The sequence below is a fragment of the Rhinoderma darwinii genome, chromosome 7 (assembly GCF_050947455.1).
Source record: "Rhinoderma darwinii isolate aRhiDar2 chromosome 7, aRhiDar2.hap1, whole genome shotgun sequence".
In the NCBI taxonomy this organism is placed as follows: domain Eukaryota; kingdom Metazoa; phylum Chordata; class Amphibia; order Anura; family Rhinodermatidae; genus Rhinoderma; species Rhinoderma darwinii.
Genome location: NC_134693.1, coordinates 6,335,575 through 6,353,972, shown reverse-complemented (window position 1 = coordinate 6,353,972; position 18,398 = coordinate 6,335,575). Strand labels below are relative to the sequence as shown.

General features: G+C 44.9%; 1 protein-coding gene across 1 annotated transcript in view; it reads left to right on the top strand.

The window, feature by feature from the left end:
• The window catches only part of SZT2 (SZT2 subunit of KICSTOR complex), a 108,162-nt gene that overhangs the window by 47,375 nt on the left and 42,389 nt on the right, over positions 1 to 18,398 (top strand). Inside the window, 14 exon segments of the mRNA XM_075832655.1 lie at positions 67 to 337; positions 436 to 583; positions 1,590 to 1,682; positions 2,960 to 3,041; positions 3,119 to 3,388; positions 4,788 to 4,926; positions 5,757 to 5,873; positions 9,987 to 10,050; positions 10,387 to 10,572; positions 13,610 to 13,840; positions 14,903 to 15,110; positions 15,782 to 15,856; positions 17,346 to 17,484; positions 17,567 to 17,666. Coding sequence (XP_075688770.1) covers positions 67 to 337; positions 436 to 583; positions 1,590 to 1,682; positions 2,960 to 3,041; positions 3,119 to 3,388; positions 4,788 to 4,926; positions 5,757 to 5,873; positions 9,987 to 10,050; positions 10,387 to 10,572; positions 13,610 to 13,840; positions 14,903 to 15,110; positions 15,782 to 15,856; positions 17,346 to 17,484; positions 17,567 to 17,666 — 2,123 coding nt within the window.

Sequence of the window (18,398 nt, the reverse complement as noted above, 5' to 3'; positions counted from 1 at the left end):
TCTATTTGTATCCTCCGTCCTTCATCCTGACTTGTGTTTTTGCTCCGTCTCTCTGCACACTCTTAGGCTTATTCAAGGCTCTGCAGCAGTCCCTCTGGGTGTCCCACCAAGACCTCCTGACAGCGGTGGATTATTGCGAGGAACAACTGCAGGAGATCGATATCACCAACTTCCTAATGACTCTGTGCGGACATCTGCGTAGCTTCCGAGACACCCAAACAGATGCTGGGCCCTCGCAGAACGGACGGCTTTGTAAGGCCAGCTTCCGCATCGGCAGCCTGGAGCAGGAGGACGAGCCGAGCGTACGTGACCACGCCGCGTTACACTCGGAGTCCAGGTAACGAGCGTCTCCTCTACACGTCCGCTGTTCATCTTCTCTTATGTGTCGGGGTTGTTGTATTTTATAACAAGTCCTAAAAATCCCTTTTTCTTCAGCGTGGATATAGAAGAGTGTGCGGAACAAGAAGCCAGTGAGGTGCCGACCCCAGAACCGAGCAGCCGGCTGTGTTCAGAATTTCAGCTTTCTCACCTGGAAACAGGACAGGCGTGTGAGGTGTCTCCAGACCTCCACAGGATCATACAGGTACCTTCTTACTACTACTCCCTTATTACTGGGCCACACGTCTGGCCGTACACACAGCTGTAGGCTGAATGTTTGTTCATCTGATCAGCTACCTTCCTGAACTCCACTATAAATATATATCCTGCGATATCCTATTGGCTGAATGAGCACGTTGTTTCAGTAGTAGAGATAAGTGGTGACTGCTGACACTGGTGTTGCTTATCCCTTTTACTGAGTGTTTAAATCAAACCCATCTAAGGCTTCGTTCACATCTGCGTCAGGGCTCCATTCCGTCAGCTTTCCGTCAGAACGGAGCCCTGACTGACACAAACAGAACCAGAGGTTTCCGTTTCCATCACCATTGGTTTCACTGGTGACGGATCCGGTGCCAATGGCTTCCGTTTTTCTCCGTTGTGCAAGGGTTCCGCCGTTTTGACGGAATGAATACCGTAGTCGACTGCTCTATTGATCCTGTCAAGACGACGGGACGCTTGCCCAACGGAGACAAACGGAAACCATTGGCACCGAATCCGTCACCATTGAAATCAATAGTGATGGAAGCGGAAACCTATGGTTTAGTTTGTGTCAGTCAGGGCTCCGTTCTGACGGAAAGCTGACGGAATGAAGCCCTGACGCAGATGTGAACGAAGCCTAATCCTTGTTGCCCTGAACCGGAGGATGTTGTTGGACAGATATCTTATGTCTATTGCCGGATTAAGGGTGCTCATACATATTAGATGAAAGTTGGCCAAACCTACTGATATTGGTGGGACCGGCCACAATCTAATGTGTTTGGTGGTTTGTTGGATTTCCACATGCCGGATCTTTGGTTCCCGCGCAGATAAGCCGCTGCCGGAGGTGTCTGGAAACCGCTTGAGCTGAGCCGCCTGCATGTGTGTGGGGGAGTCGGAAGGAAAAGCTGCCGGCTAAAAGAGCATTCCGCTGACGGTTGTTGTTGTAAGTCTTTGCCCCCCTCACCAGTGCTATTCCTTCTTATACCTGTTTTTCTATATGTTATACTTTATAGGATAAATTTCTTGCCATTGGGAGTCTTCATTTCAAGACGGTGCCATCAAACCCCCATTACTTCTTCTATTTTCCGTCTTCCCAGAGGAGGGAGGTGAGTCTCCTATACATATCCCAATGTGGCTGAAATTAAAGCCCCAGTTGGCAGTCGCTTTCTTTTTACACCGGCCAATTATCAACCAAACAAGCGGTCATGTGAACCCTCGTTCCCGATCGTTGCCCTGTAAACTGGGTAACGATTAGCCAATGAATGGCAAACGCTCCATCATCGGCCGATCGTATTGTTTATGCTGCAAAAATCATTATGGTTGTCGGCAGAACATCTCCCCGTGTAAACAACGACGCGCTGCTGACATGATGGAAATGTATGGGGACGAGCGAGAGGAGTAACGAGCGCTCGTCCCCATATATAGCGTCTTGTGAAAGGAGCAAACGAGCGCCGATCAACGAGCTGTCTCATTGATTGGCGCTCGTTCACACAGTTTTTTGCAGACAGAAAAATCTACCTCAAAATTCCTTCAAGAGTTACGAGGCAGGTTTTGACCTGCCTGCACTTTCTTTGCAGCGTTTTTCGCCACGCTTTTCGGCCGCGGTCATTGAGTGGCGTGGGAAAAATGCAGTGACAAACGCTTTCTCTGCCTCCCATTGATGTCAATAGGAGGTCAGAGATGGAAAATGCGGGAAGAAAGAGCATGACGCTTTTTTTCCCCGTGGCGTTTTTTTCCACTCACCGGGAAAAAAATCCTCCGCCTCCCATTGAAATCAATGGGACACGATTTCGGACGTTTTTTGACGCGGTTTCCGCGCCCAAAACAGCGCCAAATAACTGTGTGAACTAGCCCTTACATGGTCCGTGTAAGAAGACCATAACTCTGCACCACTGCTGAGCGTTTCTCTCCGCATTTCTGTAAGCATCGTTCACCGATCCTTTACAGAACGTGTTGGGAAATATCTTAAATAGCATTTCCTTGAAGGGCTGAAACACTAAATAGTGATCTTTTTTTTTATTTTTTTTTGCTAGATCACATTGGTGTAGTCTACGGGTATGGACCTTCATTGATTAAAAAGTATAAAATTCCCAAATTCTTTCTGTGCCAGAAACGGTAAATGTCTACGACCCCAGTGGTCTGCTACCCGCGCCAAGACCTGGGGCACGCCTAAATCAAGTAAACCGGGTATTTAAAATCTTCCCAGACTGCTGTACTGGGTGAAATACGTGAAACCAGGGCAATCCCATTAATAACACTAATTAGGGGGAATTGTATTTTAAAGGGGAATTCACATCTTGGCCATTTATGGTGTATCCAGTCTGTAAAAGTCGAGTGGTTTTCATGGTTTTGAGATGACGTCTCGCCTCGTTCTTTATAATAGGAGGACCCCACTCAGGACCCCGGAGACAGGAAGCCCAGCGAGGATATGGAAGTGTCAGAAGCAGAACAGGCAACAGAGGAGGGTAAGGACGCTGGCCCTTTAACATTTGTAGGAACTACAGCTTCCCGTGAATTGTAATTTACCCATACACGTCCACAGGTAATACATCGACCGGGGGCATTGCCACCGAGAGCGACCCCGATCTAGAGGTTGAATATCGCGAGCACTCGGATAACGCAGAATCCATGTCCGGGTCGGATACAGTAAATCAGGACGATGATTCTTTCAGTGTTCTTGGAGGAGACTCGCTGAATGGTCAGGAGACGTCCGAGCTGGAGATGCCTCCTCTGTTTGTGCATCTCATCTGCTCGGTCACACACAAGAACCAGCACGGCTCCATGCCCGTACTCACGCTGCCCACCTGCCTGGGTAAGTCCGCAGAGAGACAGTCATGTCAAGATCATAAAAACTGTAGTAAGAGGAGAAAAGGAAAAAATCGCTAGGATTATTAAGTGTGTTCCAATTCCTCGCCATTTACAATATCTCTGCTGTCTGTCAGTGAATGGGAACAGGTATTGATTGTATGCAGAGGTTGTACACCTGTACTGATCATTAATGATTGGTTTATTTGGAAGCCACATTGACCTCCGGATCGCTGTACATATGAAATAGAGAGGGGTTTACATACATAACATGAATAAATGATAAGAAGCTCGTACAATATACGTGAGTTTACTGAGGAACAGACTGGCAGAGGAGAGCCCTGTCCACGGGACAATACAATCTTAGGGTCAGTTCACACTGACTGATTTTGGTGCTGATTTTGACACAGAAACCGCGTCGTATCAGCACCAATAAACTTCCGAAATCGCATTGATTGCAATGGGAGGCAGAGGTGGTTTTCTTCCTGGGTGGCTCATGGCCGCTCGCCGGAAAAAAAAAAAAATGGCATGTCTTTTTCTTGCCGCGGTTTCCGCCTCTGACCTCCCATAGATCTAAAAAAAAAAAACTGCTGTGCTTTTTCTGCAGCGTTATTCGTCCGCAGTTCTAGAATTCGCTACAATTGCTGCGGTCGAAAAACGACCTGAAGAATTTGTGAGGCAGAATTTTTCTGCCTGCAAAAAAAAACTGTGTGAACAGGGCCTAATACTTCTGGCATGTGACGCTGATATCTAGAGAATCCTCTGTGAGCTAAACATCCTGCCTCCAGACTGATACATTGTAACAAACTATTAGGACAGGAGAGAGATTTTTGGTGCTGATGTTACTGCACCTTCTGTTAGGGTATGTACAGGCGTAGTGTTTTCAGGCGTATTTTGGGGCATTTACGCCTGAAAAAACGGAGGCAGAACGCCTACAAACATCTGCCTATTGATTTCAATGGGAAATACGGCGTTCTGTTCCGACGGGGCGTTTTTTTACGCTTCATTTTCAGGAGCCGTTTTTCATTGACTCTATAGAAAAATGGCCCTAAAAAACGCAGCGAATAACGCGAGTGGCATAAAAAACTTCTGAAAATCAGGAGCTGTTTTCCCTTGAAAACCGCTCCGTATTTTTAGACGTTTTTGATTTTGCGCGTTCACATACCCTTACTCATTCGTTTGAGAAAAGACTACACTCCACAGCCTGTAATGGCTGATAACGGGGAACAATAGCTTGCAGGAAACTACACAGGAAATAGAAAGTAGACAGACTTTACTCTCCTCGGATGAAGTAATTTAGTGAGGTGACACAATATCTGCTGCATCTGCGGTCACGTGAATGATGTTGCGCTTCCTGTGCAGGTGGAGACGGTAGAAACTTCTGATTGGCTCTGCCTCCTTTTCAGGTGAAGTGATCGGCTGCCTTGAAAACAGTGAAAATCTGCAGAGCATCTCGCTGGCGGATCTGAGCGTTATGCTGGATATCTATGTCCTTACTCTACCCCTGGAAATAGAGGGGGTGAGCGACGACTCCCAACATACCCGGTACGAAGCAAGTCCAGTCCTTGGTGTAGTCCTTATACCGGACCGTGACTTAAGAGTCCACACAGAGCGACCTCATCAAGTCACTGAAATATCCTTTCAGATTGTGAAAAAAATAGCTTGGTCATTGCGATTTTAAGCTTCTCGTTTGAGATTTTTTGCTCCAGTATCCCAGTTACTAGATTACTGCTCATGGCAGCAGATTTTACCGATCTTTTATATGTCAGATCTTTTCAGTTTCCAAAACTGATCACGTGATCACCTCTTTGTTAGGTTGTCCCAGCGATCAGCTGTAATCTGTGTGGAATCCAGCAGCAAGTGTTGAATTCCCCAACAGCGCCGCCACAGGGGAAGTGAAGAATTACACAGTTCCCATTTAAATCATTGGGCTTTTCTGTATAAGGCACAAACCTGCTGGGTCCTCCGGAGAGAGACGCTCTTTGTAGCCAGTCCCCCCTCCCCCAGTACCACCTGGTGAAGGGCTGCATCCAGGCGGTAAATGAATGGAGAGGTGGTTTTCTCCATATCTATAGAAGTTATGGAAACAGCCGAGCAAGCGTGAAACAGCTCTCCATTCATTCTCCGCCAGCGGACCACCACTCACCAGATAGAATATGCCATAAATGTCTGAGTTGGAAATAGCCCTTTAACATCTGCATATAGTCTAAAAGAATTGTGCTCCTTTTATGTTTTTGCTTTTATAATTTCTCCCCTCCCCCGCTCCGTTGTGCTTGCCGTGTCTCCCGCTTAGTATGCTTGCTCTATCCTTCCCTGCACTCCCTTCCATTGTGCTGTGATTTTTAGTTTGCTCCATATCCTCTCCTTTACCCCAGGTACACCTCCGAGAGCAGTGTGTCCTTCCCTCGTTCCCCCGCACAGCCATCCTCCTATCGCTCCGACGAGGAGATGCCACCAACGCTAGAGAGATTCCCATCCAATGTGGAGCAGAGGTGAAATATCCGTGCCCGCCCTCTGCTACTAACACTTCCTCACTGCTTTACTATAATACAACAAAACATGGCAGATTATCAGATGGACATAGAGAAGTCATAAAGGAGGAGACAGGCAGCCCAGTGACAAAGTATAAGTCAGTGCATAGCCTAAAATAATTATTCTATTATACTCCAGGCGGTAACTCACTACAGGATAAGTAATGTAATGTATACAGTGCAGAATAGTGAGTGCAGCTCTGGAGTATAATACAGGATGTAACTAAGGATCAGTACAGGATAAGTAATGTAATGTATGTACACAGTGACTCCACCAGCAGAATAGTGAGTGCAGCTCTGGAGTATAATACAGGATATAACTCAGGATCAGTACAGGATAAGTAATGTAATGTATGTACACAGTGACTCCACCAGCAGAATAGTGAGCGCAGCTCTGGAGTATAATACAGGATGTAACTCAGGATCAGTACAGGATAAGTAATGTAATGTATGTACACAGTGACTCCACCAGCAGAATAGTGAGTGCAGCTCTGGAGTATAATACAGGATGTAACTCAGGATCAGTACAGGATAAGTAATGTCATGTATGTACACAGTGACTCCACCAGCAGAATAGTGAGCGCAGCTCTGGAGTATAATACAGGATGTAACTCAGGATCAGTACAGGATAAGTAATGTAATGTATGTACACAGTGACTCCACCAGCAGAATAGTGAGTGCAGCTCTGGAGTATAATACAGGATATAACTCAGGATCAGTACAGGATAAGTAATGTAATGTGTGTACACAGTGACTCCACCAGCAGAATAGTGAGTGCAGCTCTGGAGTATAATACAGGATGTAACTCAGCATCAGTACAGGATAAGTAATGTAATGTATGTACACAATGACTCCACCAGCAGAATAGTGAGTGCAGCTCTGGAGTATAATACAGGATATAACTCAGCATCAGTTCAGGAGAAGTAATGTAATGTATGTACACAGTGACTCCACCAGCAGAATAGTGAGTGCAGCTCTGGAGTATAATAGAATAATATAACAGGATATAATTCAGGATCAGTACAGGATAAGTAATGTATGTACACAGTGACTCCACCAGCAGAATAGTGAGTGCAGCTCTGGAGTATAATACAGTATGTAACTCAGGATCAGTACAGGATAAGTAATGTAATGTATGTACACAGTGACTCCACCAGCAGAATAGTGAGTGCAGCTCTGGAGTATAATACAGGATATAACTCAGGATCAGTACAGGATAAGTAATGTAATGTATGTACACAGTGACTCCACCAGCAGAATAGTGAGTGCAGCTCTGGAGTATAATACAGGATGTAACTCAGGATCAGTACAGGATAAGTAATGTAATGTATGTACACAATGACTCCACCAGCAGAATAGTGAGTGCAGCTCTGGAGTATAATACAGGATATAACTCAGGATCAGTTCAGGAGAAGTAATGTAATGTATGTACACAGTGACTCCACCAGCAGAATAGTGAGTGCAGCTCTGGAGTATAATACAGGATGTAACTCAGGATCAGTGCAGGATAAGTAATGTATGTACACAGTGACTCCACCAGCAGAATAGTGAGTGCCGCTCTGGAGTATAATACAGGATGTAACTCAGGATCAGTACAGGACAAGTAATGTAATGTATGTACACAGTGACTCCACCAGTAGAATAGTGAGTGCAGCTCTGGAGTATAATACAGGATGTAACTCAGGATCAGTACAGGATAAGTAATGTAATGTATGTACACAGTGACTCCACCAGTAGAATAGTGAGTGCAGCTCTGGAGTATAATACAGGATGTAACTCAGGATCAGTACAGGATAAGTAATGTAATGTATGTACACAGTGACTCCACCAGCAGAATAGTGAGTGCCGCTCTGGAGTATAATACAGGATGTGACTCAGGATCAGTACAGGATAAGTAATGTAATGTATGTACACAGTGACTCCACCAGCAGAATAGTGAGTGCAGCTCTGGAGTATAATACAGGATGTAACTCAGGATCAGTACAGGATAAGTAATGTAATGTATGTACACAGTGACTCCACCAGCAGAATAGTGAGTGCAGCTCTGGAGTATAATACAGGATGTAACTCAGGATCAGTACAGGATAAGTAATGTATGTACACAGTGACTCCACCTGCAGAATAGTGAGTGCAGCTCTGGAGTATAATACAGGATGTAACTCAGGATCAGTACAGGATAAGTAATGCTATAAAGAGCTAACATTTTAATGGGTACTTAATTAGATAATTCTAGTGAATACTGTCAAGCAATAACAGGGGTGTCTAATATCCGTAGCATTTCTTATAATGTGTAGGTTCAGTGAATGGAAGATTGTCAGATGCCTTGAATTACTAATGCTGTGGTGGGATCTTTAATGGTAGAATTGTATTTTGTGTATATTTATATTATATGTTTATTTTTAACTAATTTTCCCCGTCACATCTTTGAGACGCGGTATTTCTTATTTCAGACAGTTCATAACTCCTATATGCGTAAATCCATAGCGACTCTTTTGTTGTATGGCCACAAAATCAGGATGGTTTGTCAGCATTGTGTGTCGCTGGGTGGGGGAGGTGCAATCTCAGTGCATTTGGGGCCCTTTAAACTATAGACAAAGTGCTTAACGTGTCTCTCAACCCGAAGGCAAATTTCTGACTGCCCAAGGCAAACCCCTTTAAATATAAGTCACCAGATAACAGACATATTTAGTGCCCCCATAACTGTAACCACCGCTAAAAACATTTTGTAACATTATTGATCAGGATCAATTTATGATGTAAAAACAAAACAAAAAACCGGTTAGAATTTCTTTTTTATGCATTTTTTCCCCAAATTAAAATCCATATGAATTAAAGGCTAATGTATCTGTACCACTAAATGACCCCTTCCCGAAAGTACAAGGCATCGCCCAAAACAATAGTAGTAACCGCAGGAAGACAAAGAGGAAAAATGGAAAAATTCCTCAGGTTCTCAAGGACAAAACTTCAAGGTGTTAACCCATTAAATACACGGTCTATTTTATGCCTTCTGAATTTTTTTCATCTAAGTTCAGAGAGCCGAAACTTTTCCTTTTTTTTTCCGTCGACGTAGCTTTGAGTGCTTATTTTTTGCGTGACGAGTTCTATATTTCAGTTGCACCATTTTGGGTTACATATAAATCATTGATTAACTTTTAATGGGAAAGAATAGCAATTCGGACATTTTATTATTCTTTTTTTGTGTTTTTTATTTACATTGTAATGAAACATTTTAACTTGTTTATAAGGATTGTTATGAAAGTGACGATATTATAGATGTATATGTTTCTACCATTTTACTCGTTTTGCCTTATAGGCCGACTGTTAATGGAAAGAAAATGTGTTTTGTCTTTTTACTTCTACTATAAACGGATTATTTATAGATCTATTTTGGTTTCACGTCAGTACTCCTATATTGCAATGCATTATTTCCTGTCGCGTTCTACTATCAGGCTGCTTATGACTGCGGCATCTAAGGGCCTGTTCACATTAGTGTTGGTTTCCGTTGACCGGTTCCATCGGACCTTTCTGCTGGAGGAAGCTCCCAACGCAAAGGCAAACGGAAACCATAGGTTCAATTTGCATTACTATTCATTTCAATGGTAATCCTTCCATTTCTTATGGTTTTCGTTTGTCACCGTTGTGTAAGGTTTAAGTTTTTTTTTATGGAAGTCGACTGCGCTTTTGATTCCGTCAAAAAAACTGAACCCTTTCACAACGGTGACAAATGGAAACCATTAGCAAGGTATCATTCACCGTTGAGATCAACGGTGATGCAAAATGTAGCGAAGGTTTCCGTTTGCTTTTCCTTTGAGGGATTCCTCCAACTGAACCCCTCAATGGAAACCAATACTGATGTGAACACAGCCTAAGAGTTTAAATGACCGGCATCCCAGTAACCTCCGCTCCTGGCACTTGCTGGTGATAGCGTGGACCCGGCTCCTGTGCCTGCACCAACACCATGACGACTCGCTCACCACGACGTACGATTATGTCCTAGGACGGGAAGGGGGAATTTTACGTAACCGCAAAACTGTTCGAATCCACCATTAATCTCCCTTCTCTCTTTACCATTAGGTTCCCGGCTCTCTCCCGGCTCCCAGCAGAGCACAGGCAGGCTATCGAGGTTACAATGAGTGAGGTAGGTTCCGCCAATGTAAGGCTCTGTCCAAGCTTATAAAGAAAAATAAATAAATGTTGCCGTGCCGGATCCATCATACGAAATACCCCCGTGCCCGACAGACCCCATTGACTTATAATGTGGTCCATCGGATTCTGTCGAGGTGTCTGTCATTTTGGCGGGCAGGATTGCACTGCATGCAGCGCCATTCTCCGTGTCAAGTCTTACAGAATCTGCGACGAAGTCTCCGACACAGATGTAAACAGAGCCTGTTATGTTTTTTCTTTGCAACCGGGGGGGGGGGGGGGGGTCCCATCTGTTTGGGACTAAACCGTTCTGATCTTGTTTTATTTTAAGTTTCGCTGGCTGCTCGAGGATGAACTGGTGTCAGCCCTGCGTCACTCGCATGTCATCACTCGCTCCATCCTACGGAAGGCGCTCTGCCACGTTTGTGAGTCGGATGGGCGGCCGCATTGTCACAGAGAACTGGTACAGCTACAGTTCGTGTTCGGTCCAGAGCATTCGCTGCAGAAGTTCAAAGAGGTGCGAAAATCCTGATCAGTACTAATTTCTGCACTGATTTATTTCATTGTACATCTTTATGGCGGTCAGAGAGCTGTTTTCCAGTTCCGTAGCTCCAAATCTTCTGCATAGACACAGGCCCAGATTTTATATTCAGTTTTTGCCTGATTTGGACAAATTGCACAGGTTAAAAAGTAGCACCTAAAATTTAGCCAAAATTTCCAACAATTGTCTTCTCCCTCCGAAAAAGAAACCGTAGCAGTGGTCAAAAGGTAAACTTACTTTTAGCCTCATTTAATAAAGGCAAATGTTAAAAAATAGCAGCATAAAAAGTTATTTAATAAATGACAATAACATGAGTCTTTTAATAAATTAGGTGCAGTTCCCACCATCTATCCTCTCTAATTTCATTGCCTCAAAATATGCCACTATTATTAAATTTTACATGATAAATTGATGTCTGCAGCCACCACTAGGGGGAGCTCACTGCATACGTTTTTTTTTTTACATAGATGATAAGTAGCCTCCCCCTAGGGGTGGCTCAAATTCATACACAATTGTAATGTAGGTGGTTGTCTTAAAGAAACACAAAAAATAAAAATATCCCAGCATTTCCTCCCTTAATCTCCTCTTTTTTACTTTGCTCCTATTGCAATTAAAACTAGAAATATAAAAATAATTATTTAGACCTGCCATATACCCTGTCACAATCTTGTGTCTGGTTGTAAGACAACTGGCTGCAGAAGGAACCTCACCCCACTGCCCTGTCTGCAGTAGGACACAAGGATTGTTAAACCCCACCCTTTGGCTTAGCACCGCCCTTTCAGGCAAAAATAAAAGAGATCTGCAATAATTTAACCCCTGTGTTCTCTGCAGGAATTTTACAATAGTTTATTTCAGGAAATTGCAGAAAATCTTGCAGACTGACAAACCGTGTGAGCGAGATTATCTCCTGTTTTATCTTTATCGTTCATTTCTAGGGTTAGTGTTCCTTTAAGTAGCTTGCAGGTCTTAAGCTTTCTATCATGTACCTTTTGCAAAATGTGTAAACCGCCAGCAGCCGCTCCACATTAACATGCAGGGGGAGCAAGCACTCGTCTTACAGACTTTGGGGGGGGTAGTTTGCATACATTTTGTTCTTGCGCTGGGCCATGCTGCATACGATCGTCTGTCAGTGTCCGGTTAATACCATTATGTGGTCTCTATCACTACTGGGAGCCAGTGAGGCGTAATAATGATTTCCATGAAGAATTACATTCAAATATTTGACATTTTTGTAAACCTTCATTTCTCCCTTTTGGGATTAAAAAAAAAAAAGTCACATTCTAAATATATATCCAGAATCGCCCGTTTTCTTTGGCGCGGATTCTGAGCCGTCTCTGACATCTGTGAGGGATCCGCTGTGTGTGGAATGACTGAGCTTGTATTTCTGAGCGCCCCGTCTAGGAGTGCCGGGCGATATTTTTAGAAACTAATAAAACCATAAATGGATAAGTCAGGCTACGTTTGTCCCGCAGAACTGAGTCTTTAATGATCCCGTGAGAGGCTTTTAGTGCCGTAAAATGTTTGTTGTTATTTCCCATATTTTAAGCTCATAATCCCGAGTCTCTCTGGCAGCAAAGAAAAAAAAAAAAGTAATTGTTGTGATTTTGTTGTGACTCAATTTTCCTCTTGATATCCCGACTTATGGACCGTTACCCTCCTCTGTATATAAGCAGAATGCTGCAGTCATAGCAGACAGTATTGCAGGCATAACTGAGGAGGTCTAGTTTAGAAAACCCATTGTCATACCCCCTATTAGTGAATTGTGAGTTAATAGCAGGGGGTCCTCTGTTCAGGGTGCCCATCTCTTGGTCATAGAGCGTCTCTCTCTGGAGGACATGTCCTGAATTACACAGACAACACATTAATATGAATGGACTGTGACTGTGTAATACTTCATTTCCCCTGCGGTGGCGCTGCAGGGAAACTGAACGCTTACTGCCAGCATTCCCTATAGATTACATCTGATCGCTGCGGGTCTGAGCAGGGGGACACTGAGTGATCAGCTTACGGGGGTTTTATACTGGGCAATTATTAGGCAAACAATCGGTGATAGAACGCTGTATAAACAGGGCAGCGATCAGCAGATGAACGAGAAAACGCTCAATCATCTGCTGATCGTATCGTTCTAAAAAAGTGAGCGGCAGCACATCCTGGTGTGTAAACAGGGAGACGCGCTGCCGACATGATGATAACGTATGGGGACGTATGGCTCATCCCCATACATAGCTCCTTGTGACCGGAGCAAACGAACGCCGATCAACGAGCTGTCTCATTGATTGGCGCTCACTGCACGGTCCAAAATCGGCCGGTGTAATAGGGCCTTTATTGTCAGGAGACCCTTCTAACAAGTAGGGATTGTCCATATATAAGAAACAGACATAACTAGTTGCCACCAGTATGTCAGGTCTTGGAGAAGTCCCTGACATACTGGTGGCAGCTTGTTATATCTGTTTCTTGGAAAGCTGGGGGTTGTCATCCGGCTTTACCAGACTGCGAATTGCAAATCCACCCAGTTATTCAATTGTACATCATCTACTATTAGGGTATGTTCACACGGCCTATTTCCGGCCGTTTTTCGGGCCGTAAACGGCCGAAAAATCGGAAGCAGAACGCCTCCAAACATCTGCCCATTGATTTCAATGGGAAAATGGTGTTCTGTTCCGATAGAGCTTTTTTCGCTGCGTTTTTTGCGCGTAAAAAACTGCTGCGAAAAATGTCTTTGTAGACATTTTTCATTGACTATCGAAAAAAGCTCCAAAAACGGCCGTGAAAAACGCGGGTGGCTTAAAAAACGTCTGAAATTCAGGAGCTGTTTTCCCTTGAAAACAGCTCTGTATTTTCAGACGTTTTTTGCTAAGCGTGTGAACCTAACCCGAACCATAACTGCGTAACTAATTAGATTTGCCGTTCAGTTCTTTAGGAAAGTTGGGTGGCAATGCCGTCCGCTTCTTTCTTTTGGTTCCCGTCCTTTCTCTCCCATCCCTCATTACACGTTTCTTACCTTTTTATATAGGAGTTCCGGCGCCTCTCGCTGCCGGGCTACCAGCTGAACGAGGAGGAGGAGGATTATTATTACGTTTCCTTGAGCCGACTTCATGTCCACAGGGTAGAAAATGATCGTTCACCACATCTTCATGCGCAGGGAGGGGTCCCCTGGCAGGAGCCCGATGTAAGCGCAGTCCCTGAGGGCCTGGAGGACAACACTGATCACAAAGCGGCAAAGAATGGCCGTCCTGTGGACAAGGTACGTCCCCACGGGATAAAGTGAGACGACCCCGAACCGGTCAGCAAGAGAGCAGATTATTCACTAGTGGACCCAATGATCTGTCTGCCACATATGAAGACCCCAGTACTATGAATGGCCATGAAACACGCAGAACATACAAACTCCATGCATCCTCTGGTCACATGTTCTGCCGGTCCTAATATACTCCGTCTAGCAGAGCCCGTCTTGTTGCACGCACTAGCGATCTGCCGCAAATAGATTGGGCTGACACTTTGTCGCTGTCACATTCAAGTGATCCGATCCCAATCAATCCTAGAAATAAATGGAGAACTTTGATCTTGAGCGAATAGGTTGGAAAAAGTACCGGGATTATTTTGTGGAATAAATGTGTCCGGCTCAACTAATTATATATAAAACTTGACAAAAAGCAAAGATTGGTTGTGTTTCGGTTTCAGTATTACATAAAAGCCCCATCTGTGCCCCCCAAAAAATATTCCCCCTTACAATGTGTCAGTCCAAAAGGTGACATTTTGCTGTGTATATTCAGACGTTGGTCCTGAGAGGGTTAAATAAAAGTCACTTTGAAATATGACCTTTTCTATTTTTCACCGTTTTCCGTATGCTGAATGCAGCCTGCAGTGTAAAGAATGGAGGTTTTTATTGCCATGACTGCGCCCAGTGAACTGTATTCACCTCTATTGTAATTGTATCTTATTCATATAAGAAAACTTTTACCGCAACTTAAACTTTTCATATAATTTGTGTTTTTAGTATAGACCTCAGAAGAAAGTGTTTATTTACATGTGTACATTAGATATGACTCTTAATGTAGCCATGACAACCACAATGAAACCCCCATTCTTTACACTGCAGGCTGCAATCAGAGAACTTAAAAATTCTGCAAAATAGAAATTAGTGCTATATTACAAAGTAGCTTTATTTTATGTCTACAGGTCTTTATATAGAAAGAAAAAAACAAGTTTTAGACCCCCTATAAGGGGATGCAGTTCTTATACAGGAGCGCGTATATCTCCACCCTAAACAATGTGTTTTTGGTTGTTTTTGTCTTTCTTGTAACAGGCAGAAGAGGATCCGGGTGAATGGACTCAGGCAGTGGAAGTGTCTGATAGTGACGTGTCCTCTGTGTTCTCAGGAATATCTGTCCTAGACCAGGGCGGCAAAAGCGCACATGAAGGTTCCCTGCTGGATAAATCCCATTCACCACCCAAAACCTCATCTGTGGTCAGTCTCCCCGAGTCTGTGCAGTCCAGCACCGTCAATAGCACAGGTAATACCACCTTGTCTGTGCTCTCAGTCATAGCATTGCTGCAAATCTCTGACACATTTCCTCCAGCTATTAAAGGGGCTCTTAACCCTTAGTTGTTAGAAGGGTCCCTTGACAATAAGCAGATCAGAAAGCATCCCCTTTCTGTGTGGGACCCCAGCGATCAGCTGTGATCTGTGGGGAAACCTGGCAGTAAGTGTTCAATTTCCCTGCAGCGCCACCACAGGAGAAATGAAGCATTACACAGTGTCTATTCATATCAATGTGTTGTCTGTGTAATACAGGACGGGTCCTCCAGAGAGAGAGAGACGCTCTATGTAACCGCTCTCCACTCTGACCAAGAAATGAGGATCCTGAACAGCGGACCCCCCTCTATTACCCCAGAATTCACGAATAGGAGAATGTTATCGGTTTTCTAAACTTGACAACCCCTTTAGAAGTAATACAGTACCTGGAAATACAGTATAAGTCCTGAGCAAAATATCTGTAGCTCCAAACTGTTCAATTTGCAATTACTTGTAATTCGTTCCAATAGGAAGAGCAGCTCTGGAGTACAGACTGCTGCTCTAGCAAGTTACGTACTGCGCAGATTAAGACGACAGGAACATTTATGAGGAGTATGAGTGTGTTCGGGTAGAGATGCACTTAAACGCTTTTGTTTATTGTTCTTACAGGGGGGTCTCGGCAGCGTCCCAGTCGCGTCCAGAGTCTGGTTTCTAGTCATGGCAGTATGGATTCCGATCATTTAGGTGAGCTCTGCTGTGCTGGAGTCCGGATGGAACATGTTATCTTTTTGTCATACGATTCAATGAGGAATTTTAAGAGTTTTTGCCCCTATTCATTATCCCGGTACGGCACACGGTGGTAGCGGGCGAGGAGGCATTTCTGGTCTGGCCCCGCAGCTGGAGTGTTGCCTAAACTGGACAATACATTTAAAATTAAAGTGTCCCTCCAGTTCAATTCTCCTCCCCGATCTGATATCGGTGCGGAGAACTAAGATATAGATGAAAAAAGACACAAAGCGCACATGGTGCATCAAACTATACAGGGATGAGGCGATGAATGGCGGTCAAATACGCTGGGAGCGCAACATCCAATACAGTAAAAGATGAGATGTGCCCTGTGGGTGGCAGCCTGGAGTCCGGTCTGGATCAGACATAGTCCAGTGTTGGCATGGAGAGAGAGCAGGAGAAACCCGGATACTCCGTCTGGCGCAGCCCCAATGAAGAGATTATTACCGCCGCCGTTCCCAACAAACAAGCAGATTCCACCATGTAGGAAACACGATTTATTATTGTACACACAGACAACGCGTTCCGGGGCCGAACCCTCAGGTCAAGTGAATGTGATAAAAAGCTGTACATGCAGGTCATTTATACAACAAAGGCCAAGTGTAAGAAAGCTGACGAGGCTGAACCCTGATGCATAGCCGTATTCCGTCCAGGATTTTGAGGCAGATTTTGACGTGTCTGCACGCCTTTTGCCGCGTTCTTCGCTGCGTTTCTCGGCCGCGGGCGAAAAACGCATTCTTTGGTCCCATTGATGTCAGTGGGAGGTCAGAGGCGGAAACGCCTGAAGAAAGGCCAGGTCGCTTCTTTTTCCCACGAGCGTTTTTTTTTCCGCTCGTGGGAAAAAAACTCCTCCGCCTCCCATTGAAATCAATGGGAGACGATTTAGACCGCAGCAAAAAACACCATGTGAACAGGGCCTAACACTTAGCCTTTCTGGTGTATAATTGACCTGCGTGTTCAGCTTTTTTATCGTGTTGCCTACACGGTGGAATCTGCTTGTTTGTTCGGAATGGCGGCGGTAATAATCTCTTCATTGGGGCTGCGCCAGACTGAGTATCCGGGTTTTCTGCTGCCATCTCTCCATCGGGTGTGGAGAGGCACGCTGGGCAGTACAGTGTCCGAGGAAACCGCACGAAGCCCGGAGAGTCACGCGCGCAGGTTCAGTCTACGCCAAGGGAAGGATTACTTGGCCTAAGACATTTTTACAAGGTATCGGCACAAGTAAAGAGTTGAGTCCAGGGCAGGCGAGAGGTTCAGGCTGCTGCTGCGTTTAGCTCATCAAGACTGATATCGTTTTACAACCACTCCATTCACTGACAGAAAGCCGAGATCTTGAAAGTGCTGAGGAATTGAACCGCAAAGTATATAAGAAAGATGCAGAACTTTTCACTGTACAATAATTGCACTTTGTTTAACTGGACGAGCCCTTTAATCCCTCATGTGGCAGGATACGACGCAGGCAGCAGTGACTCGGAGTGTGAAGACGCCCTCATCAGCGATCAGGACTCCCGCTGCCCTGTGATGCCAAAGTTTTGGCTGATTGTGAAGATTCATCAGGACCGGGTGGAAGTGTGTACCCATGCCAGGTACCCCCTTTATGTCTGGTATTGTTCGTTCTCTTGTCTATCCCTGCTCCTTGTCCCAGCTTTACATTTTCTCTGCTGACAGCGCTGTGGCTGCTCAAGAAGCGGAGGAGCTCGGAGAGAGTCAGCGGCTGCACCAGCTGGTGGTGAGGAAGGTGGGGGAGATCTGCCGTGTGGTCAACCAGGTAAAGACTTTTATAATTGAAGTAAAACTTAAGCTACAGTCCCCTGCGCCGCTGTTACATCTTTTATACTCCAGTCACATCCAGAGCTGCACTTACAATTCACGCTTAGAGCTAAGGTAAATGACTGTGCCGGGTCTGTTACTTCTGGTGGTCACGTGACAGAGCGTTACATACATGTACAGAGTGTTACATATATGTACAGGTGGCCAGACCTTGTACAGGCTCTTATTTGGCCACATGGAAGCACTGGATTCAGGAGACTGGAGTAAGGGGCGTGATGTATTTGAAACCACGGTCGCTGTTATCGAAAGCGTGTCCGGTCATACAATTTATGGAGCGTTACGTGTCCGACAATCAAATAAATTGCCAATCATGTAACGTATGGACGGGCCAAGTCCTCCAGAACTGCTCACCTTGCTCATAGCGGGTGTCCGGAGTTGAAGACCCTCGTCTGCGATGTCCTAATATGGACATGGGTTCCCATTGTCCGATAACCCCTTTAATTCCTGACATCCTCAAATAATCCAAGCCCCTGCTGATACACGGAAGGGTCTTAACTGCTGTCAGCAGGTTCAAGAAATGGCGCAACTATTTGATAAATATCCGCAACGTTTTTCAGGACCCCCAGTCCAGCGGTTCTGTTAGGACTCATTGGTTGGTCAGGGCGCTGAGGGTTAACAATGACTCCCCCTAATTGATGGAATATCCGTGTCTCGCCGCGTTCGCCTTTTC